The 20,763-nt window shown below is 37.0% G+C and overlaps 1 protein-coding gene across 1 annotated transcript; it reads right to left on the reverse strand.

Moving 5' to 3' along the window:
* Nucleotides 1-582: 582 nt before the first annotated feature.
* On the reverse strand, nucleotides 583-19,547 carry LOC129116976 (HERV-H LTR-associating protein 1). The gene is made up of 17 exons (XM_054627591.1): nucleotides 19,469-19,547; nucleotides 18,424-18,483; nucleotides 16,757-16,837; nucleotides 15,464-15,547; nucleotides 14,636-14,719; nucleotides 14,478-14,561; nucleotides 14,308-14,364; nucleotides 13,435-13,515; nucleotides 12,055-12,087; nucleotides 11,855-11,944; nucleotides 10,442-10,728; nucleotides 10,058-10,062; nucleotides 9,313-9,404; nucleotides 9,160-9,261; nucleotides 4,504-4,678; nucleotides 3,161-3,243; nucleotides 583-626 (listed from the first exon to the last, which is right to left on the reverse strand). Exons 1-17 carry the CDS (start codon nucleotides 19,545-19,547, stop codon nucleotides 583-585), a joined length of 1,521 nt encoding a protein of 506 aa, XP_054483566.1.
* Between the last annotated feature and the right edge of the window lie 1,216 nt (nucleotides 19,548-20,763).

Raw genomic sequence — 20,763 nt, forward strand, 5'->3', positions numbered from 1 at the left:
AGTTGTCAATTAAAATTAAAGTTTTGGTCAACTGCACTACTTTCAAACAGTTTTGATGTATTAAGAGGGAACAATCGATCTGATTGAAAAGGAGCATGAGAGAGATGGAGCAGGGGCAGCTGGGAAAATTAGACAGACTTTTATTAAATTGCAAAAACTTTTTTTTAAATTCCAGACTCTTTTCCTAACCTCAAAATCTTCAGTTGATTTTGAAAGTTTGGCTTTAAATATGAGTTTCATAAATAGTCCGTCAGTTTTAGAGTTTTCGCACTGTTTCAGTTTCAGGATTCCAGGTTTTGGTGTCCGGTATGAGTCGTACAATAAGTCCTCTTGGCTCTAAAATCTAACATCACATCACTGTGGAGATTAAAGCGATAAATGTCAAAAATATGACATGATGTGTAAAAGTTGAATGAAGACGTTCAGGGTGAATCGTTTCCAAACCATCCAGTTTAGAAACAAGATTCCAGTTTCCATACATTCTCCAGATGTTCCAAAAGTTTACTCAGCTGAAAGTTTGTAGTTTCAGTCACTTCCTGTGATAATGAACAGCTCTTTGTTTCTCCTCTGCTTCCACTCTGGTCACAGTTTATTGCACATCTTTGTCAGGCATCTCTGTTTCAGATCTGTGGAGGGAGGAGAGGAGGGTTACGACCAGGTAACCAGAGACAGATTCTTCTGTCAGCTGCAGTTTAATGAGAACATCTTTGAAATACTTGGGACAAAGGTTTTATAGTAACCCAGAAGATCAGCAACAAATCAGACATTACAAATGACCTTATCCACATTTAAAATTTTAGTAAAACAAGTCAAGTTAATTGTTTAATAACCACCTGTTGCAGAATTATGCACCTGCAGAATCACTTGAATGGTCAAGGTGTTTGGGCTCTGTTAAAAACTAAAGTAATGCTAAAGTGACTATCAACATGGAGGAGGATTTAAACACACACAGCCTTTTTGTTCCTGTCGTCAGTGGGTATGATAGAAGACAGAAGAGACAATAACCTCCACTGTGAGGAGCTCCAATGTAAAAGGTTTGTCCTTTATTTTCTGATACCATAAAATCGTTCTGTCCATTATGCAATCCACAAGAATCTGATGCAAATTTGATTCGTAATCAATTCATATGCGGCAAAAAAATTACAAAATATCTGATGATTACTTTTCTTTTGTTTTGTTTTGATTTTCCATTTTCATTTTTAATAATTTGTTGCCAAATTCTTGGTGGCGCAACCAATTTGGCAATATCTGCCATAACGTGTTGCCCTGAAATCATTAGGCCATCGATTAGTCAACTGAAAAAAAAAGCCAACTATATTGGATTGATAAATTACTAAATCATCAGCAAAAGTGCGAATACATTCACGGCTTTCAGGTTCTCCCATGGGATTTTTTGCAATTTTTATAAACATTTGTATCACTGTGGAGGCTATTTCACAAAAGAAGACATTTGAGGGCGTTAACTTCGGCTGCAGAAAATAGAAACGGGTCTTTACCAATATTTTTTAGCCTTTTAATAGACTACAAGACCACTCAAATAAATTGTCTTTGGCAAAATGATTGCTATTTGTAGTTATTTCAGTGCCAATCGAGGAGAGGGGATCTATACGGATAACGGATGGACAGTGGTCCGTTACACCATTAGTAACAAACCAAGATCTTTTTGTACACACAACCCTAATTGTTCCAATTCACAACGTTAACCACGTATTTAAAACTGTGACAGTTAATTATTATTAATAGAAAGTTAACACGTTTTAGCTTGACTTCCCTCAATGCTGAGTTTAAAATCAACGCCTGGTAAAAGCGAGTCTAAAAATAAACACTGAGGACTAATTGGAGCCAGAGGGAGGACTGATGTGACACTGTGTGAGGCCTCCCGGCGGCGGGATCAGCTCTGGATGATCGGCGTGTCAGAAGCTGGGAGAGAGGCGTCTCTCCATGCGACCTCTTGAACCTATTAGCTCGGAGGAGTCGAGATTCCTGCAGAGCTGTTGCTCTAATGAGCTGTGATACCGACTCCCAGTTACATGGCTGACACGTCCCCATCAGTACAGGTGAAGGATGAAGTGTGCTCCCCAATTATTTCTCATTCACACACTCACAACAGAGTTTAAAAAACACCAACATGTCTTCAATGTGCAAAAATTGTCGTCACTCCAAGTTATTGTTTTTAAGCATCGAACAACAGATTAGCTAATGCATCACCTGCTCCATAAGTATCTCACCTGGGGAGGTTATGATTTCTGTCCCTTTAACGTGTCTGTTAGTTTGCAGAATTTCTCTTAAAAACTGATTGAAACGGTCTGAATTCTTAGTTCAGGCCAACCTGCACTTACCACGTCGTGAATTTCAACAAAATCAAATTTAGGTTTAAACAACAAAACTTCTTGGTTAGATTTAGGGAAAGATTTGGGTTAAAATAAGTATTTTTGTTTCGTAAAAGTTTGCTTGCACATGACTTTAACAGCGGACTGCTGGGTGAAAGTCCTCTGGTTGTTTGAACCCATCCCGACTTCCTGCCTAAGCTGTCTTTTTTCTTTGAACATTTTTGTTCACTTGTTTTTTGTTGTTGTTCCGGATACCTTACATTAAAAGGAATAGTTTGACGTGCCCCAGAATCCCCCGATGAGGTAAAGTAATGCTGTGTTCAAACCAAAAACTCGAAGGAAACTTTTTGCCATCCATGTGCAGGCTAAACGCTTATATTCATCACACAAAAACATGACAGTGGTGTCAATCTTCTCATCTAACTCCTGGCAATAAAGCCAATTTTCCAAAGTCTCAAACTTGCCTATAGTTCACATGAGCTAGTGAATCAGTGATCATTCCATTTATTTATTTATTTTTTCACCTGTCTTGGAATACAAGTTGTACTAGCAGTACCTAAACTTTGTTATTTATGGCCTCATTTCATGTTAATGTTGTTTGGCATTAAAAATAAGCAGAAAGACATCTGTGGATAGAGGCATACAGACAGTAATAAAGGTACAGTGTGCAGATATATTCTCTGACCTGAATTCATCGATCTGTGAAGTCTGGATAAAGCTGCCAGTGTAAAGATCCTGACAGCTGACGAGGATTTACCCGCTTTCAGAGCCGCTAAGTTCTTCACCTGGAGCGTCTATGGATCAATTGATGGACAGTAAAGACCACTTACTTCTGGAGAAGGAGACTCTCCTGACCCGCCGACACACCTCAGACGTGTGTTTCTCATACCAGAGGTGGCTGTCGTCACAGTATCTGTGAGGTAAGAAGATGACTGTTAACGTCTGACCTTCACACCAACATCAGCTGCCCAACACTAGAAGAATCTAAAGACTCACAAGAAGAGGTAACTGAACTACAGATATCGTGTCAAAGGGCTAAAAATGATTTGATGATTTGTAGGTCAAAAAAAGTTGTGGTTGAAGTTGGACATGGAAAAATGGAACTATACAAACAGAGAAGGTATGAAAAAAAAAGTTTTTTGTTTTGTTTTTTATTTATTAGGATTAGTTTGGGGTTATTTCTTAATTTAACTTAAAAATGTGCAATGAACTTTGAAAAACTTGAAAAATTCAAGTCTGGAAATCGATGATAGAAACATTGCAAACATTTTTTTAAGCAAAGTTAGGGTTAGGGTTAGGGTTAGGGTTAGGGTATATAGAGTACATATGGTGTCAAATGAGGTGATGTTTCAGTTTAAAGGAAGTTGACTTAAACTAAGTTTTTACTTTTCAACCAGCATTTTTATTTACATCCAACATCTAACCCTGTTTTATTTTTAGTATTCAATGCTTACTGAGTGAAGTCTGAAACAGATTGACGTTTTAATCAGCAGATTGCAACCAAATCAGTAACTTGTGTATAAATATTTATTGCCTGTTCTTTCCTGTGATATCTATTTCTATTTTTAGCACTGAAGGAAACGTAGCGAGAAGCTGGCATCAAATCTCTCGACAAGAAAGTTCCTGATTAATTAAGAAAAACTTGTTTATATCCCTCAAAGTGAGTTTTGCTCCACTTCAGTGAAGGTTTGCTTAGTTATATTTATTGGGAGTTATTGTCTAATATGCTTCTCAGCCTATTTCCACCCTCATTCCAGCATGTAGACGTTTTGCTAGAAGTCCATGTTTTCTCTTTTTCTCAGTTGTGCTCTTTTATGAGGTGATATCGGTGTAGATCTGTTAATCAGCGTCTCTATGTATTTTTTTTTTTTGGTTCCTTCTCTCACTCTCATCTGACACTTTAATAAAATAATATACCTGCTTTAACATACTCTTATTTGTTTACCTTTTACCATATTTTATTGTAAATTTTCATATTTCTATTTTAAACTATGTCTTTAGTATTGCACTTTGTTTGTTATTTACTGTACGCACCAATTAATCACATAGCCACATATTCCTTGTATGTGATTGTGATTCTGATCTCCTCCATTATTCTGCTTTTCTACGTTTATATGATGAAAAATGAACAATCTGCAGCGGGGTCATCTCGGTGTCGACGGTGTGAATAAACCTTTTCATGCGCGTCTTGTGGCCGAAGGGTCTGCAGAGGCACTGAGAGAAGAACTTGCAGAGCTCGAGGACGCAGGGCTGCAGCTTGTGAGCGCCGACGGTCGTCGTGCTGCTGCTGCTGCTGCTGCTGCCGGGGAGCAAGGCATCGGTCAGCTCGGGCCTCCTCCACGGACAACCTCTCAACAGACAGAGCCAGAGGTCACGTCAGTCACGAGTTTAAAAGCTCTGGAACGGATCTGTGTTCAATCAGATCCACGCTCACAGAAACCAGCAGTGTAATGACTTCGTCTGCTAAATTTGGAACTTAATTGCAAAGAAAAAAGATGATCACACAGGCACGTAAAATAACGAAACAAAGACGTTATAATTAACCTCTGAAAGGGGGGATTTGGAGATTTTATGTGCAGAATAAATCATCCTCACACCCATCCTTCAAATTCTCTCATTGTATTCCTTTTTTTTTTTGCATAATGCCGTTTCAGTACTTAAATTCCCATTACAGGAATCACTGGTGCCGATGCATTCTAATCATCATTAATGCATTGCAGGTACACGGTCTCCTCATTACCATAAAAATACATATTCAAAAGAAAAATTTTAATCAGATACTTCTCCACATTCTGCAGTTATTTGCTCATCGTGCAATTCAGAGCGATACGCAGAGCGGCAACATTTTATAAATCAGGCTTTAGAAAAGATTTATGATTCATGGTTTATAAGTTAGTCTTCATCTTCTATGATTGTTTATTTATTTCCCTTTCTACAACTCCTGTGTTTTGGCTCAGCTCCCTTTGATTTGGCAGATTTTTAACAAGTGTAGATGCAAATTTAACAAGAAAATGTATTTTACACAAGAACATGTTTGTCCCCAACAAGAAAAGCACAGGTAAACCTTGTTTTAGGGCCATATTGCATCATTGCAACAAAACACAGAAGAAACAAAAAACGAGATTAAAGTGCAACCCACATGGGCCACACTCTGAGCATGTGGTAGAGACGGAAATAGTGGAGGGAGGTGGGATGTGCTGATCAGAGGGAACAATGTGGAGAGTTGCTGGTCTCATCCAGCATTCAAAGCTATACCTACAAAAATGTAATTCATAGATATCAAATAAATAATTTTGTGTGTTATCCACATAAATCATGAAACTGGAAGTGTAAAGATCACAAAAACCCACAGAGGGCGGGAAGAGATGGGGAAGTAAATGAGTCCAACAAAAAACGATCTTTCAGCCAGGAGACCGCTGTTGGTTCCCCGTGTGAACAAAGAATCCAATGTCAATTTGTCACGTAACTTTTTAGTAATTATTTCAAAACAAACAACGATGTATTCCTAAACTACACAAGTCTGCTGATGACCAAAGCCAAACCTGAGGAATGTTTGTCCAGAGGCAACACAACTCAACTATAGACATGTATTATTTTTAATTTACATATTGTAAATGAGAGTCAATGACAGTAAATGCTATGACTTGCAGTCTGCAATAAATGTTTTGGTCATATTTAACATTTGAAGCATCAGAAACACTGTATCTGCTTATATTTACTTAACCACGTGGTGTTTATTTGTGTTTGTGCATAAATGTCCTATAGAGGTCATATGTATAATAGTTATAATTTATATATAAATGTAACTTTGCCATTTTGCTGTGTTTCTCCTCCAGTCACATTGAAAACCTGCAGCCGTCTCCATTCTTTAGAGCACAAAAGGCAGCAGAGCCTTGGCATGAGATGATGTGCAGTGGCCACATGACACACATCAGCCTCAATGAGCCAAAGCTTCTTATCACTGGTGTGTGTGTGTGTGTGTGTGTGTGTGTGTGTGTGTGTGTGTGTGTGTGTGTGTGTGTGTGTGTGTGTGTGTGTGTGTGTGTGTGTGTGTGTGTGTGTGTGTGTGTCACACATTGCTGGGCAGAGACGTGCAGCTCATTTTTGATGCACACTAATGACTCGGTGAGAAATGGCACGGGATGCTCCGGCCTTCTGTCTGTTGCTAGGCAGAAAGTCAGTGGGGGAGCGGCCGCTGTCTCTGCAGTGAGACGTTACTGTCACCTACTGGTTCTACTGGGAAATATTGAAATGTGGCGTGTCCTCAGTGTTTACCAGTGTCTGATTAATGTGACTATTCACTGTCTATTACATGATTTTAAATGCATCAATAAGAAACTGGAATAAATTGCACGTTTTTTTATTTTTATCTCATAGTTCATTTGTTTTGTTGTGTTTTCCTTTCATGAGATTTGAGATTGTTTTGATGCTTTTATAAATCCCCAGCTGACATTGTGGGACATGTAAAGAAACACAAGTCAGACTAAATGTGGAAAACCTCCAAAGCGTCTTTGTAGCCGAGTTTTACCACAAACAGAAAACTGCAATGTCTGTGTGTCCGAATCTGGTTTTGGGACCTCTGTTGCAAACAATCTGTTTTCTTTTTTGGGGGTCAATTTGCACTGGAGGAGGATTGCATCATATTTTTGGAAATACTGTGTAAATTCTAATTTTTAACATTCAGATTCAGTGTGTTTTTTCAGATCCATAGACTCAAATATAAATCAGAAGGGGTTGTATGATTTTGTAATTTTTCCCCTTTATTGACCTTTAAGCAAAGCAAAACACATTCACTTTAAATGTATATATCATTGAGTTCCATTTATTGAAATAAGAAAATATGAAATTAATTTCTTCATGTGTGAATAATGATTCTGTAATAAATAAAATAAATAATGTTTTTTTGGGAAGTAAACTAAATTAATGAAATTAATGTTTTAATGTTTGAATAATGATTCTGTAATAAATAAAATAAATGTGATAAATTCATGTTTTTTGGGAAGTACGTTAAATAATGTTTTCATGTGTTAATAATGATTCAGTAATAAAAATTTTAAAAAATCATGTTTTTTTAGGAAGGAAATTAAATTAATGTTTTCATGTGTGAATAATGATTCTCTAAAAAATTTAAATAATAATAATAATAAAAAAATAAAAATCATGTTTTTTGGGAAGTAAATTAAATAATGTTTTCATGTGTGAATAATGATTCTGTAATAAAACATTTTTTTATAAAATAATAAATTCATTCAAAGACAATAAAAAATAAATAAAAAAATAAATGTATGTTTTTATGGGACGTAAATTAAATAAATGTCTTCATGTGTGAATAATGATTCTGTAATAAAAAAATTATAATAACTGCTCATACTGCTCTTAATTTTAAGTGTTATATAATTTAAGAATACATTTTATCTCGTTGAATTTGAATCACACAGCTTTCCATCCTAACTGATCATGCCGCAGACGGATAGACGCTGAATATTTTGGCCTTAATTTGCTTTTAACCTTTGCGGCTTGACACCATCAAAGCTTTCACACAAAAGGAGGAGGGGGGGGGGGGAGCTGCGCCTGCGTTACCATGGTGACTATCTTAGCCTCATGCACGGCTCCCTCTCTCCTTCCCATGCTCTAACACACACCTTTCCCCAGGCTGAAATTGAATCAGTATCCGCCGGTGTGTCCAGAAATGACAGTGAATGCATCTGATGTGATTACAGCTGTTTGTCTGAGAGCAGAGTCAAACCCAGCAGAGCAGCAAACAGGCTGCTCACAAAAACTGAAAAAATACTTCAACCTGTGTTTGATGTCTCTCAAATATCATTTTTTTTATGACTATTGTGCGTTATGTTCTCTGGAGATTGGGGGTTAATGTTTGGGCATAAAAGGTGTCTGACTTCGTTCAATATTTCGTCTCCGTCCAACAGACACAGCTCTGAATCATCCTGGAAGTTTGTCATTTAGGTCACGTTTGCAGCTCATTCTAGATCCATCTGGTAACAGATGCTTTGTGCCTTCACTTTATTTATTTGTTTTACTTAGAGTGGCAGCACTCCCTCTTACATTCTGTATCTGTATTTCCTGATTAGAGTGGATTAGCAGAAGGAAACTGTATAAACATTGTCTGCTGCTCCAAAGATTTCAGGGGAGAAAAGACAGAAACACAGAAAATTCGTTTTTTGCTATTTGCATATAGAGACAAAGTTGATCACAAATGATCTGCATCATTGAATATAGATTTAATGTCTGTTGGCGGTAAATACAGACATGTATGTATATTCACACGTGAATTTCCAACTATGCAGACACAAGTTGCTCCGGCTAAGACTGACCGGTACATTAAGACAGAAAAACAGAGAAAAGATCCCCGTCAGGACCATCAGCATTGATGTGAAAAATATCCTTTTAAGCATCTATGGGTAACTTCTCCTTTAAGTTGTGAACCTCACCAAACCTCCATCAGATTGGGTAGAGGTGTTGCTTAGTTGAATATGTTAGTCTGGTCTGTCTGACTCATTGATTTCTTAGCTTTTTTGTGCAAGTTTGAATCCATGGAGTAACTGTGCTCAGTGTTGATAAATCCGTGGCGCTGAAGTAGAAGACGGATTTGTTACTGCGTCTTTTTCTCTGAGCCCTTGTGTCAGTTTGGTCTTGGTTTTGTAATATTTCTCTAAACTATGTTGCTAGGTTCAATCCTCCAGTTAAAAATGAACAAACCCCCTACTGCACATACTTCCAGTTGACATCTTATATGCAACACCACAGCACAGATGGTGTATTACACAAACTATTGTATACTCATATAATAATAAAAATAATACTGACTTACCTGGTTTTTCTGTTTCCACAGACTTGCTGGGTGTTGTAGTTCTCCTGCTTAGGAGCCCTGTAGTCCTTCGATCCATGGTTGATCCTGCTGTGGGACGGACAGCTGATGGTCTTGTGGGATGAGCTGTAGAAGTCGTGTGCTGGGTGGTTGTACTCGGCTGCTGTGTAGCTGTGATTAATTGGGTCAGACTAATGATTGGTAAGAAAGTTGTAGGTTTGGTGGACGCTGTGGCCAGTTGGGTTGTGCTTGTGGTTAATGGAGCTTGAACTGTGGTTGGTCTAGCTCGGTCTGTGGTTGATGGCACTCTTATGGTTGATGGAGCTCTTACAGTGGTCAACAGAGCTCGTACAGTGGTTGATGGAGCTCGTACTATGGTCGATGGAGCTTGTACTGTGGTTGATGGAGCTTGGTCTGTGGTTGGTCGAGCTCTTATAGTTGATGGAGCTCGTATTGTGGTTGATGGAGCTAGTACTATGGTTGATGGAGCTCTTGTGGTTGATGGAGCTCTTGTGGTTGATGGAGCTGGTACTGTGGTTGATGGAGCGGGTACTGTGGTTGATGGAGCCGGTACTGTGGTTGATGGAGCCGGTACTGTGGTTGATGGAGCTGGTACTATGGTTGATGGAGCTCTGTCTGTGGTTGGTTGTGTCCTTATGGTTAATGGAGCTCCGTCTGTGGTTGATGTGGTTCCTACTGTGGTTGGTGGAGCTCTTACTGTGGTAAGTCGAGCTCTTATGGTTGATAAAGCTCTATTTGTGGTTGATGGAGCTCTAATTGTGATTGATAGACCTCCTACTGTCGCAGATGTGGTGGATAAAGCTCTTACTATGGTTGATTGAGCTCCCACTGTGGTAGGTGGAGCTCCTTCTGTGGTTAACGCCATTGATGGAGCTCCTACTGTGGCTGATGTGGTTGTTGGAGCACCTACTGTTGTTGATGGAGGTCCTACTGTGGTTGATGGAGCTCCTACTGTTGTTGATGGAGCTCCTACTGTGGTTGATGGAGCTCCTACTGTTGTTGAAGGAGCTCCTACTGTGGTTGATGTGGTTGATGGAGCTCCTACTGTTGTTGATGGAGCTCCTACTGTTGTTGAAGGAGCTCCTACTGTGGTTGATGTGGTTGATGGAGCTCCTACTGTGATTGATGGAGCTCCTACTGTGGTTGATGTGGTTAATTGAGGTCCTACTGTGGTTGATGGAGCTCCTACTGTGGTTGATGGAGGTCTTACTATGGTTGATGTGGTTGATGGAGGTCTTACTATGCTTGATGTGGTTGGTGGAGCTCTTATTGTGGTTGGAGCTGCAGCTGTTGCGACAGAATCAGTGGTGACCTGCAGGGTGGTGGTTGGTTGCGTGGACGTGATTGGTTGTAGAGTTGTTCCTCTCTCTGTAGCTGTGGTCTGAGCCGTCATCACTGCTCCTGTCGTCCCTCGTTGTGTCGTCTCTGGTTCGTCCGCTGTGGTTTGACTTTGAGGCGCGATGGCTGCAGGTTGACGAGCTGTTGACAGCGGCTGGGAGGTGGTCATCCTCGCTGTTGTAGCAGCTGTGTCATCGGTAGTTGCTGGGGAAACTAATGATTCAAACACAAACGAGAAGAAAAAATCATATAACCAACCAATAATTAATGTCAATTATTTGATGAATCAATCTTTGGTTGTAAAAACAAAATTTGTAAATGTGATGATCAGTATTTTTTAGTTAATAAAGTGAATATGAAATTTAATAGATTACATTTAGCTGTTGTAGAAGTTCAGATTCCTCCATATACCAGATCATTTATTTTATTTTTCTTCATTTAAATAAAAGTAAATGTGCTAATCCTAATAATTTCACAAAAGCTGTTTAGAAATAACCCTGGAATTTATTTTTATTTTTTACACATGTCCATCATTTCCTTATAATTTAACAATAATTGTTCATGAATTGTCTTGGACAGAACAATGAGAAAATATAAAGAAATACTTTCAATTAATAACAATCAGATGCTCAGCTAATATAAGCTATATTACTGAGCATAGAGCACAAATGAGAAAAATATTAAACTGGAAATTACACAATTCAACATATTCAAAGATTAACATTACAATAATGAAAAAAAGAATACAATAATAAGGAAAATGTATTATTATTTAACATAAGTTTAAATTCTAGCGAGAACATTTTAAGTTTTTGTAGATTTTTTACGAAATTACATCGTTAACTTTCTAGAAAACTCCCTGATATCATTATAAAACTATGACTCATTTGCAGACACTTAAAAAAACCCATTACTTATTACATTTTCAGTTGTGCAGTGTGTAAACTAACTCTTTATGGGTTCAAATTTTCAGATCAGAGTAGTCTTTAGAGGATTTTGATGTTTTCAGGCCTTTTTCCCCCAAATGTTGTCTATCTAGGGCGATTGTTTTAGATTGATGACCACAGATTTGAACATGTTTCTCTCACCAGTGTCTACTTTCATCTGAGATAGCAAAAAATCAACAGTAAAAACGGACCTTTACCCCTAATGTATGATGCTTGATCTTTACAGGGACATTTCGATAACATTCAGTAGCCGTAGTACGGATAAACCAGTAGCTTATTCCTGTTCACAGCTTTTAAAAGTTATTCTGGCGACCGTTAGAAGCTCGTTCCCAGTCTGCAGGTTTCACAGAAGGAGTCTGAACATGAAACTCGGGCCTCCCGTGGAGACTCACCATGTGCAGTAGAAACGACTCGGCTGGTTAACATGGAGCTCATCCCAGATGGAGAGATGTGACTCAGATTGGTGGGCAGTTGGTGCCATTCTGAAGGTTTAAAATAGATGATTGGAAACAAGAACGGCTCTCGAAAGCGTCCTGAAGAGGACAACAGATGCTTGAATGAGCTTTTTTTTTTAAAGCGCAGAGTTACTCACCGACAGGGAGTCTGAAGGAGGAGACGTTACCTACTTGAAAAGAGAGACCAAAAGATCAGGAAAAAGGGAGGAAGGAGGAAGAGGAACCCTTTGAAGAATAAGACTTAAATCTGAATAAAATACAGGATTGTGTTGCTCCAGCTAGCTGTGAATTCATGCATGTCTTTTATTGTTTTTCTGCTATTTCATATACTCTGTATGCTTTTATGGTTTGTGATTCTGCTCTGTATGTGTATAACAATGCAGCATAATCTTGTCTTTAGTCCACGTTTCTATTAACATAATTATCCCTCATTTATTTGCATTGCATGTGTTATTTAGGAGCCTCTGTGTTGCATGTCTTAGTAATGTGTGATGTATTATAAGAGTATCCTGAATCATGTTTTTCATTTACTGTATATTAATATTCTCTCTTCTTTTATTATTGTTTATGCACGCTTATAAAATAATAAATGTTGAATAACTTTGTAATTTTAATCCTTAACTCTGTTGTTAACACTGTTGCATTTACAGTGATGTTTTATTAATGTGCACTGTCCCTATCAAATTAGCAATATTAATAAATAAAATGTAAATGACTAAACTAGTTTAGAAACGTCTTATCAACTTTAGGAATCTGTAAATAGTTTGATAATAAAACATCTACAGCCATGTTAATCATGCAACATCAAACAGGAAGTCACTTTAGCGTCGCAAGATGAAAACTGTTATTTTTGGAAGTCATAAATCTTCCAAAAACAGTTTTTAGGAAACCAAACATTATATTAAAATGAACTGCAAATCATTTGTAAATGTAGGTGTGAGGATGGATGTCTTAAACTCACGTTGTGTTATTGTTAGAGGTTAAAAGATGATTAAATATCTAAGAAAAGAAAGGTTTTAAGTCTAAGATAAGGCCTAATCTTCTTTTTTTTAATTTTAAATATTTGAGAAAGAGGTAATTGAAACCCACAAACCACACCAAAATACCAAAAAGAAACCAAAATGTTTTACACTTTATCTAGTATTGAATCAATAAATCTTCTGTGAAACCTTAACATTTCTAAACTATCTTTCTCTTTTCTTTCATGACAATCGAACAGTAGAAGTCTCGTCTTTGCTTCATATTGACTTCCAAAATGTAATCTTTAAGTGTGGAAAACAGGGAAAATACTGACGCTACAAAACTATGACTGAAGGAAGATAAAATATCTCATGTACACTTTTGCTTTCCTGTGTTTCGTTAAGATTTTCATTTTAAATATTTGCAACATGGTCTGTGAGTTTAGAGGAAAATCTCCATAATCATCTGAGCTTGTATCCTGAGCCGACGCTGCCACTTGGTGGTAAGAAATGGAATAACAAAAGGCAAGAGCATCAGTGTGTGCTGAAGAAAAAAACCTCTGTGTGGTCCTTCCACGATGGTCTGGTTGAAGAGCGGCGTGATGGAGCCGACCTCCCAGAGCTCCGGCACCTCTCTGCCTGGACAGAACACACAACACCATCACTCACAATCACTCCATGAGGAGAAAACCTTTTGGACTACTCAGTCCATGAAAAGACACTTTGGATGTTACATGTATAATATCTGTATTTACTGTCACATTCTCTTAACCTTTTATAAGTGCACAGAACAAAACACATGCAACTGGCAAATACTTCCTTTGACAAAATCTGAGAATCACATCTTTAATGTTTGGTCCTAAAATATAAATGTATTCATCCGTTTTATAATTTAAAGCATAACTTTGGAATCTTTCAACCTGGACACTGTTTTCACATATTTTTGTGACTAAAACAGCTTTTGAAATATTAAAAATATTAAAAATAAGACGGCAGGTTTTGTCAGAGTTTGTCATGTTGGAGGACACACAGCATAGTTTAGTATTTATCTAAAAATATTTTCAATGTCATGGCTGAATATTTAGCTGATTTCAACAACTCCAATGTGACGCCAGATTTACAGAATGAGACACAAAAGAAGAAGAAAAAGGTTTTATTCCTAATTCCTAAAAACAAGATGTGTGTTCCAATACCCATTCTGCCATACTACTTAGGTATGCCAGAAAGTTTTAGTACGTCTCAATACATAGTATTTTAAATGCAATATGCCAAAAATACCAGGATATCCCACGACCTCTTATCCCATTTTGCAGTATCACTATCTAAAGTCTCTACAGTATCACTTTTGCAGAATAAAATGATCACATTAAACACACAGTGGATCAGTTTTAAATAGAACTCAGTAGAACGGATCCAGTGAGCTCTACTTACCCATCTTACCTGCCATCACACAGATGTAGATACAGTCCGAGTTGTTTCTCTGGCTCACTGAGGCACACAAACAGAAAACACACTGTAGGTATATATATATATATATATCACATTAAAAAGAGCAGGAACAACAGGAAACACATGCTTTAGATGTATTCATTCACACCCACCTGATAATATGGAGGCAGATTTAAAGAGCTCGTGAAGGTAACTCGACGAGTTTCCCATCACGTCCAACAGTATGGCCGTGAAGTCTGATGAGAAATAAAGGGACATTTTTAGCTGAAATACTCAAAAACTCAAATGAAATATTTAAAAAGCTGCTCACCTGTGAGGTCGTTGGTCTCGTTGGTGACACAGTAGCAGAATCTTCTCCTGAACTTGTTGCTTTCCACACTTTTAATGCTGGAAACTGTAAAAACAAACATCAGTTCAGAGAGTTCAGAGTTCAGAGATCTGACAGATTACAGGTTTTAGGAAATACAGTGCAGACTAAAAGAAACATGATCTGATGTAAATGTTAAATTAATTTAAAAATGAAACTAATTTTTGCAACCTCTGGTTCTGGCGAGTGAAGTCAAAGCTTCTTGTGTTAAAGCTGCATTCTCTCTAGTGTCCATCAGGGGGCGACTCCTCTGGTTGTATAGAAGTCTATGAGAAAATGACTCTACTTCTCTCTTGATTTATTCCCTCAGTAAACATTGTAAACATGAGTTTATGGTCTCAATCTCTAGTTTCAAGTCTTCTTCAATACAGCATGATGTTCATTTAGTAAATTATGCTCCATTTAGAGTCAAACAGACGTCACAGATGTACTTTTTCCCACTCAAAATATTTCCTAGGAGAACCAAAAAGTATATATACACTACCCCCACATCTATTTCCTCTCTCCCCCATGTCCACCTTAAGGGCTCTGTAGAAATACATGATAACAGAGTTATAAAATATATCAGTGTTTCCCTAATCTCCTAACTGCAGCTACACATCCAAACCGCTAGATGGCTCCACTGACTAAGTTATATTTATCACAGAAATGGACCCAGTACACTGTCACTAACAATACGTTGAGATCCAACACAAAGTATAACAGCTTTTACATATGTTGTATATCTCTTCTTAAAGAGTATTATATACATAGTATTGTGTGTGTATTTACTGTTGTAGACCAGCAGGGTGAGTTTATGGAGAGCCAGAGAGCTGTAGGACGTCACACTGAGGAGGGAGAAGAGCTGCCGGGAGCCTGGAGGACAACAAGAGACACTATAAGGACAATGTTATATTATGAGACTAGAGTATGTTTAAAGTGGCAATGTGGAGGATTTCTATTTAAATAAATGAATGTTAGTCTATCGCTGGATGAGGTGACACAGTGGTGATTGAAGTGATTGATTATGAACTGGTTGGCATCATTCACAGGAAAAATGCTGATTAAAGTGCAGCGAATACAGTCTTTTCAAAAATAAACTTCCGCCTTCAAAAGGTAACAACTTATTTAGGTTTAGGCAGCAAAACTACTTCGTAAAGGTTTAGGCAAGATCATGCAGGCAAAAAGACAAATCATGTCACAATATGTTGTTTGTGGCAAAGCACTGTGAGGTAAAGACAAATTCACATTTCATAAAATATAGAAAACCTCGAGGCAGGCATTCAAATTGATCACATTATACTTAATATCCCCTAAATGTCACCACAAAGACAGTAATATAAAAAGGTAATATTGTGGTAAAAAAAGGTTCTTTAAAGTCCAGTTCACCCAAATCTCCCAAAAAACACATGTTCACTTTAACCTGTTGGTTTCACAGCCTGAGACTCTGATACAACGGAGGAGAGCAGGATTCAGTTTGTGCTGCTTTCAGTATTGAACAGTTAACGCAATTAGGATTATTATGATCACACTGTGAGCAAATTGGTATGTATTAGGTTTCTGCCTGGTCTCTGCAGACATTCTTCTAGTTTGTCATAGTGATGATTGAGAGGGATTCTTTTTGTATCATTTTTTTAACAACATTATTTTACACTGATGTGGTCAGAAAGCCTTGTGAGACCATGTTTTGTTGATAATAGAGAGTAAAGTGTACACTTTCTCGGCAGATAGCGGTTTGTTCTCTTCTGAAATGTCACGTTTTGTTGCTTTGAGCAGAACAAACCCAGTTCCATTCACCTCCATTGTTTCTGGCTGCAGGCTGACAATTTAGAGGCAGATGTTACAAAACATCAGCACATAAAAAGTGCATGGAGAGATGCCTTTTATAGTAAGAGAGAAAGTGTTGTGATTTGAGTGAACTGGTCCTTTAAAGCTGACAGTGTAAGAAGATAAGCAGTCCTGCCTTCAGTTTGACCTCTGTAGGAAAAAAAAAAAAAAAAAAAAAGCTGAGGTTTAATCACGACATACATGAGAGAGTTACAGCTCAGAATTGATCCGCACATGAATGATATTATGACAACGTACCCGATTGGCTCGTATTTATTAAAGTATTGACCAGGGGAGTGAGGTCGATGGCAGCGGGGTCGATGTGCTCTGCTGGGATTTCTGGGAAGTAAAAGCAGACACATACAGCCTCATCAGAAGTCAATGGGAGCTTATTCTGGTTTTAATCTCTATTATGGAATTAGCTGCATCAGCAAAATGTGGCTGTGTAATTGCAAGATGTCAAAAACAGGAACAATTACCCAGAGGAATGAATCCGTGGGGTGTTAGTTATTAATATAACCGGGTTCAGTGAAGAGGTTGGTCTCATCTATCGAGGTAATACTGGCTCTTTCTTTGATATCCTTCAGGTGTTTTATCATCAAGAGGATGTGTTCAGTCACATTTGTTTGTTAGCTGCAAGATTTATGATTTAACATAATGGATAATTAGAAGTCCTTTTTGAGAAGATTTTCTATAAGGATGGTTCACCCCAAAATCAAAAATGACACATCTTCCTTTTGCAGCAACGCAATTCATCAATCTAGATTGTTTTGGATTGTTCTGGTTGAAAGAAAATAGTTCCTGCATGATCACAACTGTGGATTATCGTCAGTAACGAGGTCATGATTTCTGGAGAGAGACATTGCTGTTGAGTTTTTTTTCAAATGTTTTTTGGTTTTGGAGCTTTAAGCACAACAAGTTTAGTCAAATCTAGTTTCATTATATTGGAGAGAAGGAAGACATCTCTGCGACTCACAACTAAAACATCCATCTTGATAAATAATACTTCAGGTAAGAGAAAGAATATGTATTTTGGATTTTGGGGTTATTTGTTATCATATTGTACTTTCTTCAAATATGAAATAGAAAAAACTGTCAATCATTTACCAATTGTCTGTCTTTTTAGGGCAAATCCAAATCAGGATGAAACAATGGTGTATAAGGGCCATTGTAGGTAAAAACCAATATGTCAGAGCCTGGGGAGGTGGGTAATATTCCAAGAGATAAACTCACTAAAAAGTCAAAATTATAGAGTCATACATTTATTTTGAAAAAAAAACATGGGTCTAAAAAAAATGTGGATCAACCTCATGAAACCAATTCTCGTAAATTATTGTAAATGTATGACTTTTACCACAGAATTTTGGCCCTGTTATACACAGTAGTAGGATGAAGATGACAAAATTTGAAATATTTCCTTTAAATGAATGGGTGTAGAAGCACTGTGCAGCCTTGGTAGAGGTGTCCCTTCTAGTTTCTTGTATACTTTTTCATTTTTTTACTCTTCCATGGTGTTATGTCAGAGGCTTTCAGTACAAATCATCAATGAAATACTATTTGTTGGAGTTTTATTCTTGCATGAAAGACTTATTACTGTTCTTCAAAAACTAAATCATTTAGCAGATCTTCATCAGCAATACTTTAAAGAAAGCTCCAACTCTACACTATGAATGATACATAAACAGTCTGTAAACAAACAAGCAGAGAATAATGATTCCAGCTGTCAGGTGCTGGGCTGCGTTTGTGTGATATTATATCAATAAAAACTTGTTTTTCTTTGTCATAATGAAAAATGGATTCATATTGAGTGTGTTGGGTTGTGAATTGTTGTTGATTGACTTCATATTTGTTCTTTGTCTCAGCAGCAGAAGCCTGAAATGAGCAATAACATGAAAGCAGAGAGAGGATGGTGAGATGAGAATGACCTGTGGAGTCCAGGAGGACGTCTCTTCTGTGTCTGTCCTCCTGCCGTCTGTCTCTTAACGCTGCGGGGAAATCAAACAAAGATTTATTTATTTTTTTCATATTTTACTGTCTTGTTTATTTGTTTAATATCATAATTTGCAGTTGTGTATAGAATTTTTTGTCACCTTTAGCTTCTACTTTGTATAATTTATGCAATATATATTTTTTTTGTCTGTTTTTTTGTGAGGCATTTTGTGAACTTGTTTTGAAAAGTTGTAAAGAAAATATATAAAAAATATATATAAAAAAAATAAGAAATGCATGTATGGAGTAAAAATCTAGTCAGAGTCACTCAATAATAATAATAATAATAATAATAATAATACTTATTAGTAGTAGTTGTATTATTACCAAAATTATGTATTGATTTTTTATCATTATTATTATTATTATTATTATTATTATTATTATTATTATTATTATTATTATGTCACAGTATCAGATTTTCATGGCAAAAATATTCAATTAAATAATTGTGTTATTTAAAAAAAAATTGGAGGGAAAAAGCAACTATGAAGCCAGCAATCAAATTCATATTTAACCTTATTGATTGTGCCTTTTGTGTCTTTTTTTGACGAATGAATTACACTCAAATTACAAGTTTAGGCAGATGGAGAGAGTCTGTGACCATAACTGTATGTATAACATTTTATAAGAGTAGCTGGATTATTTACACAATATCAATTATGTGTTTTTAAACATCACAGTTTTTGTCAATACTGTTATATCACCACACTACCAATTATTCTTATAATATTTAATACTTTTTAGTCCCTGAAAGCTGCAGCCTCCATGAGAAGATGCATCACATTTTAATGCAATCCAATACAACAGTCCATTAAGAAAACATCCCTTTTAACTGAATTGGATTTCATTAAACTGAAGGTGTTCCAACAAGTTTTGCTTTTTCATACATTTCAATTAGACGGACAAAATATTACAATACAACAACACCAAAAACAAAAAGCACAGATTCCTCAAACCTCTGATGTTCTGCAGACGTACCTTGGCTGAAGAGCAGGAGGAGTAACGCTGTGCAGACACAGATGAGGAGACAGAGGCGATGATGCTGTGAGTCGGCCATGACCGAGCTGAAGCACCGCTGGAACCACAAAAACACACAAAACCGGATCAACGTTTCTCCCGTTTCACTCCCCCGTTCCACCCCCCGTATCCTCATGGCTCAGGTAAAAAGGGTTTTGGGAGTTTTGAAAAGCATTTTCTGGGCTCTAAACAATGATGTCATCAGGTCTTAGTCCACACCACTCAAACCAGTGGACCTCGAGCTCCCTGGTGGCCTCAGGTTCACAACAGAGCTGGAAATAGAGACCGAGCCTGCAGGTAAAATTACTAAGAACTGAAACTCAACATGCATTGACTTTGAAGGTATCAGGGCGGGAAATATGTGATTAAATTCCCTCCAAATAAAAAGTGTTAAATTATTGAGAAGAGACACTAAAGACAATTATTTTTTTTGTATATGTTTTTAAAAATATGTTTAAATATGCAAATAATGCATTTATCTTATAATATGTGCACATTTACGCAGATTTCCAGAAGAACAAATCTAAACATTGGATGAAGCCAGGTTCAAAATTCTTGTTTCATTTTGTTGACATCAGAGTCAAGGGTTTTCACAGAGGGAATTTTTTATTTCTCATTTTTCTTCCATGTTTCTCTTAATAAAATGTTGCATAAATCAGGCTATGAATGATATCTGAACAAACCCCTCTGTAAAAAACCTTCAGAATATAGAGATGTATGTAAGAGCTACTGAAGTGGAGATTTATGGATCAGAGTCTGAGAAAAAACTCATATTAAAGATATGTTTTGTAAAATTACATACATTTTGAAGACACTACAGGTGAATAGGGTAAAAAAAATAACAAATAGATATCAACATGAAACTTCACCAGTTAATTACTGACATTAAGACGATTATTTTTTGTATTACAAGTTTTCTGAAATGTTATGTTTAAATATGCTAAAGAGGCATTATCTGATGCTAACATATGGTGAATTTAGGAGATATCTACAGTAGAAAAACAGACAAAATCTAAAAATCAATCCAATTTTGCTGTGTCTCCCTTTAAATTGTGCTGCCAAACATCATTTCATAATATTTCCTCTGTCATGTTGTAGTGAGGTGTTGTATCCATTAAACTCTCTGCAGAATATTCATTTGTCTTCCCACAAAAATCTTAAGGAGAAGTCAATGACAAATCATGAAGTATATCCAAGCAAGTCAAAAATGAAATTCAAATTATCCATGCAGAGAGTACCGACACAGATTGAACAGT

Source organism: Anoplopoma fimbria, chromosome 3 (genome assembly GCF_027596085.1).
Source record: "Anoplopoma fimbria isolate UVic2021 breed Golden Eagle Sablefish chromosome 3, Afim_UVic_2022, whole genome shotgun sequence".
NCBI classification, from domain to species: Eukaryota; Metazoa; Chordata; class Actinopteri; order Perciformes; family Anoplopomatidae; genus Anoplopoma; species Anoplopoma fimbria.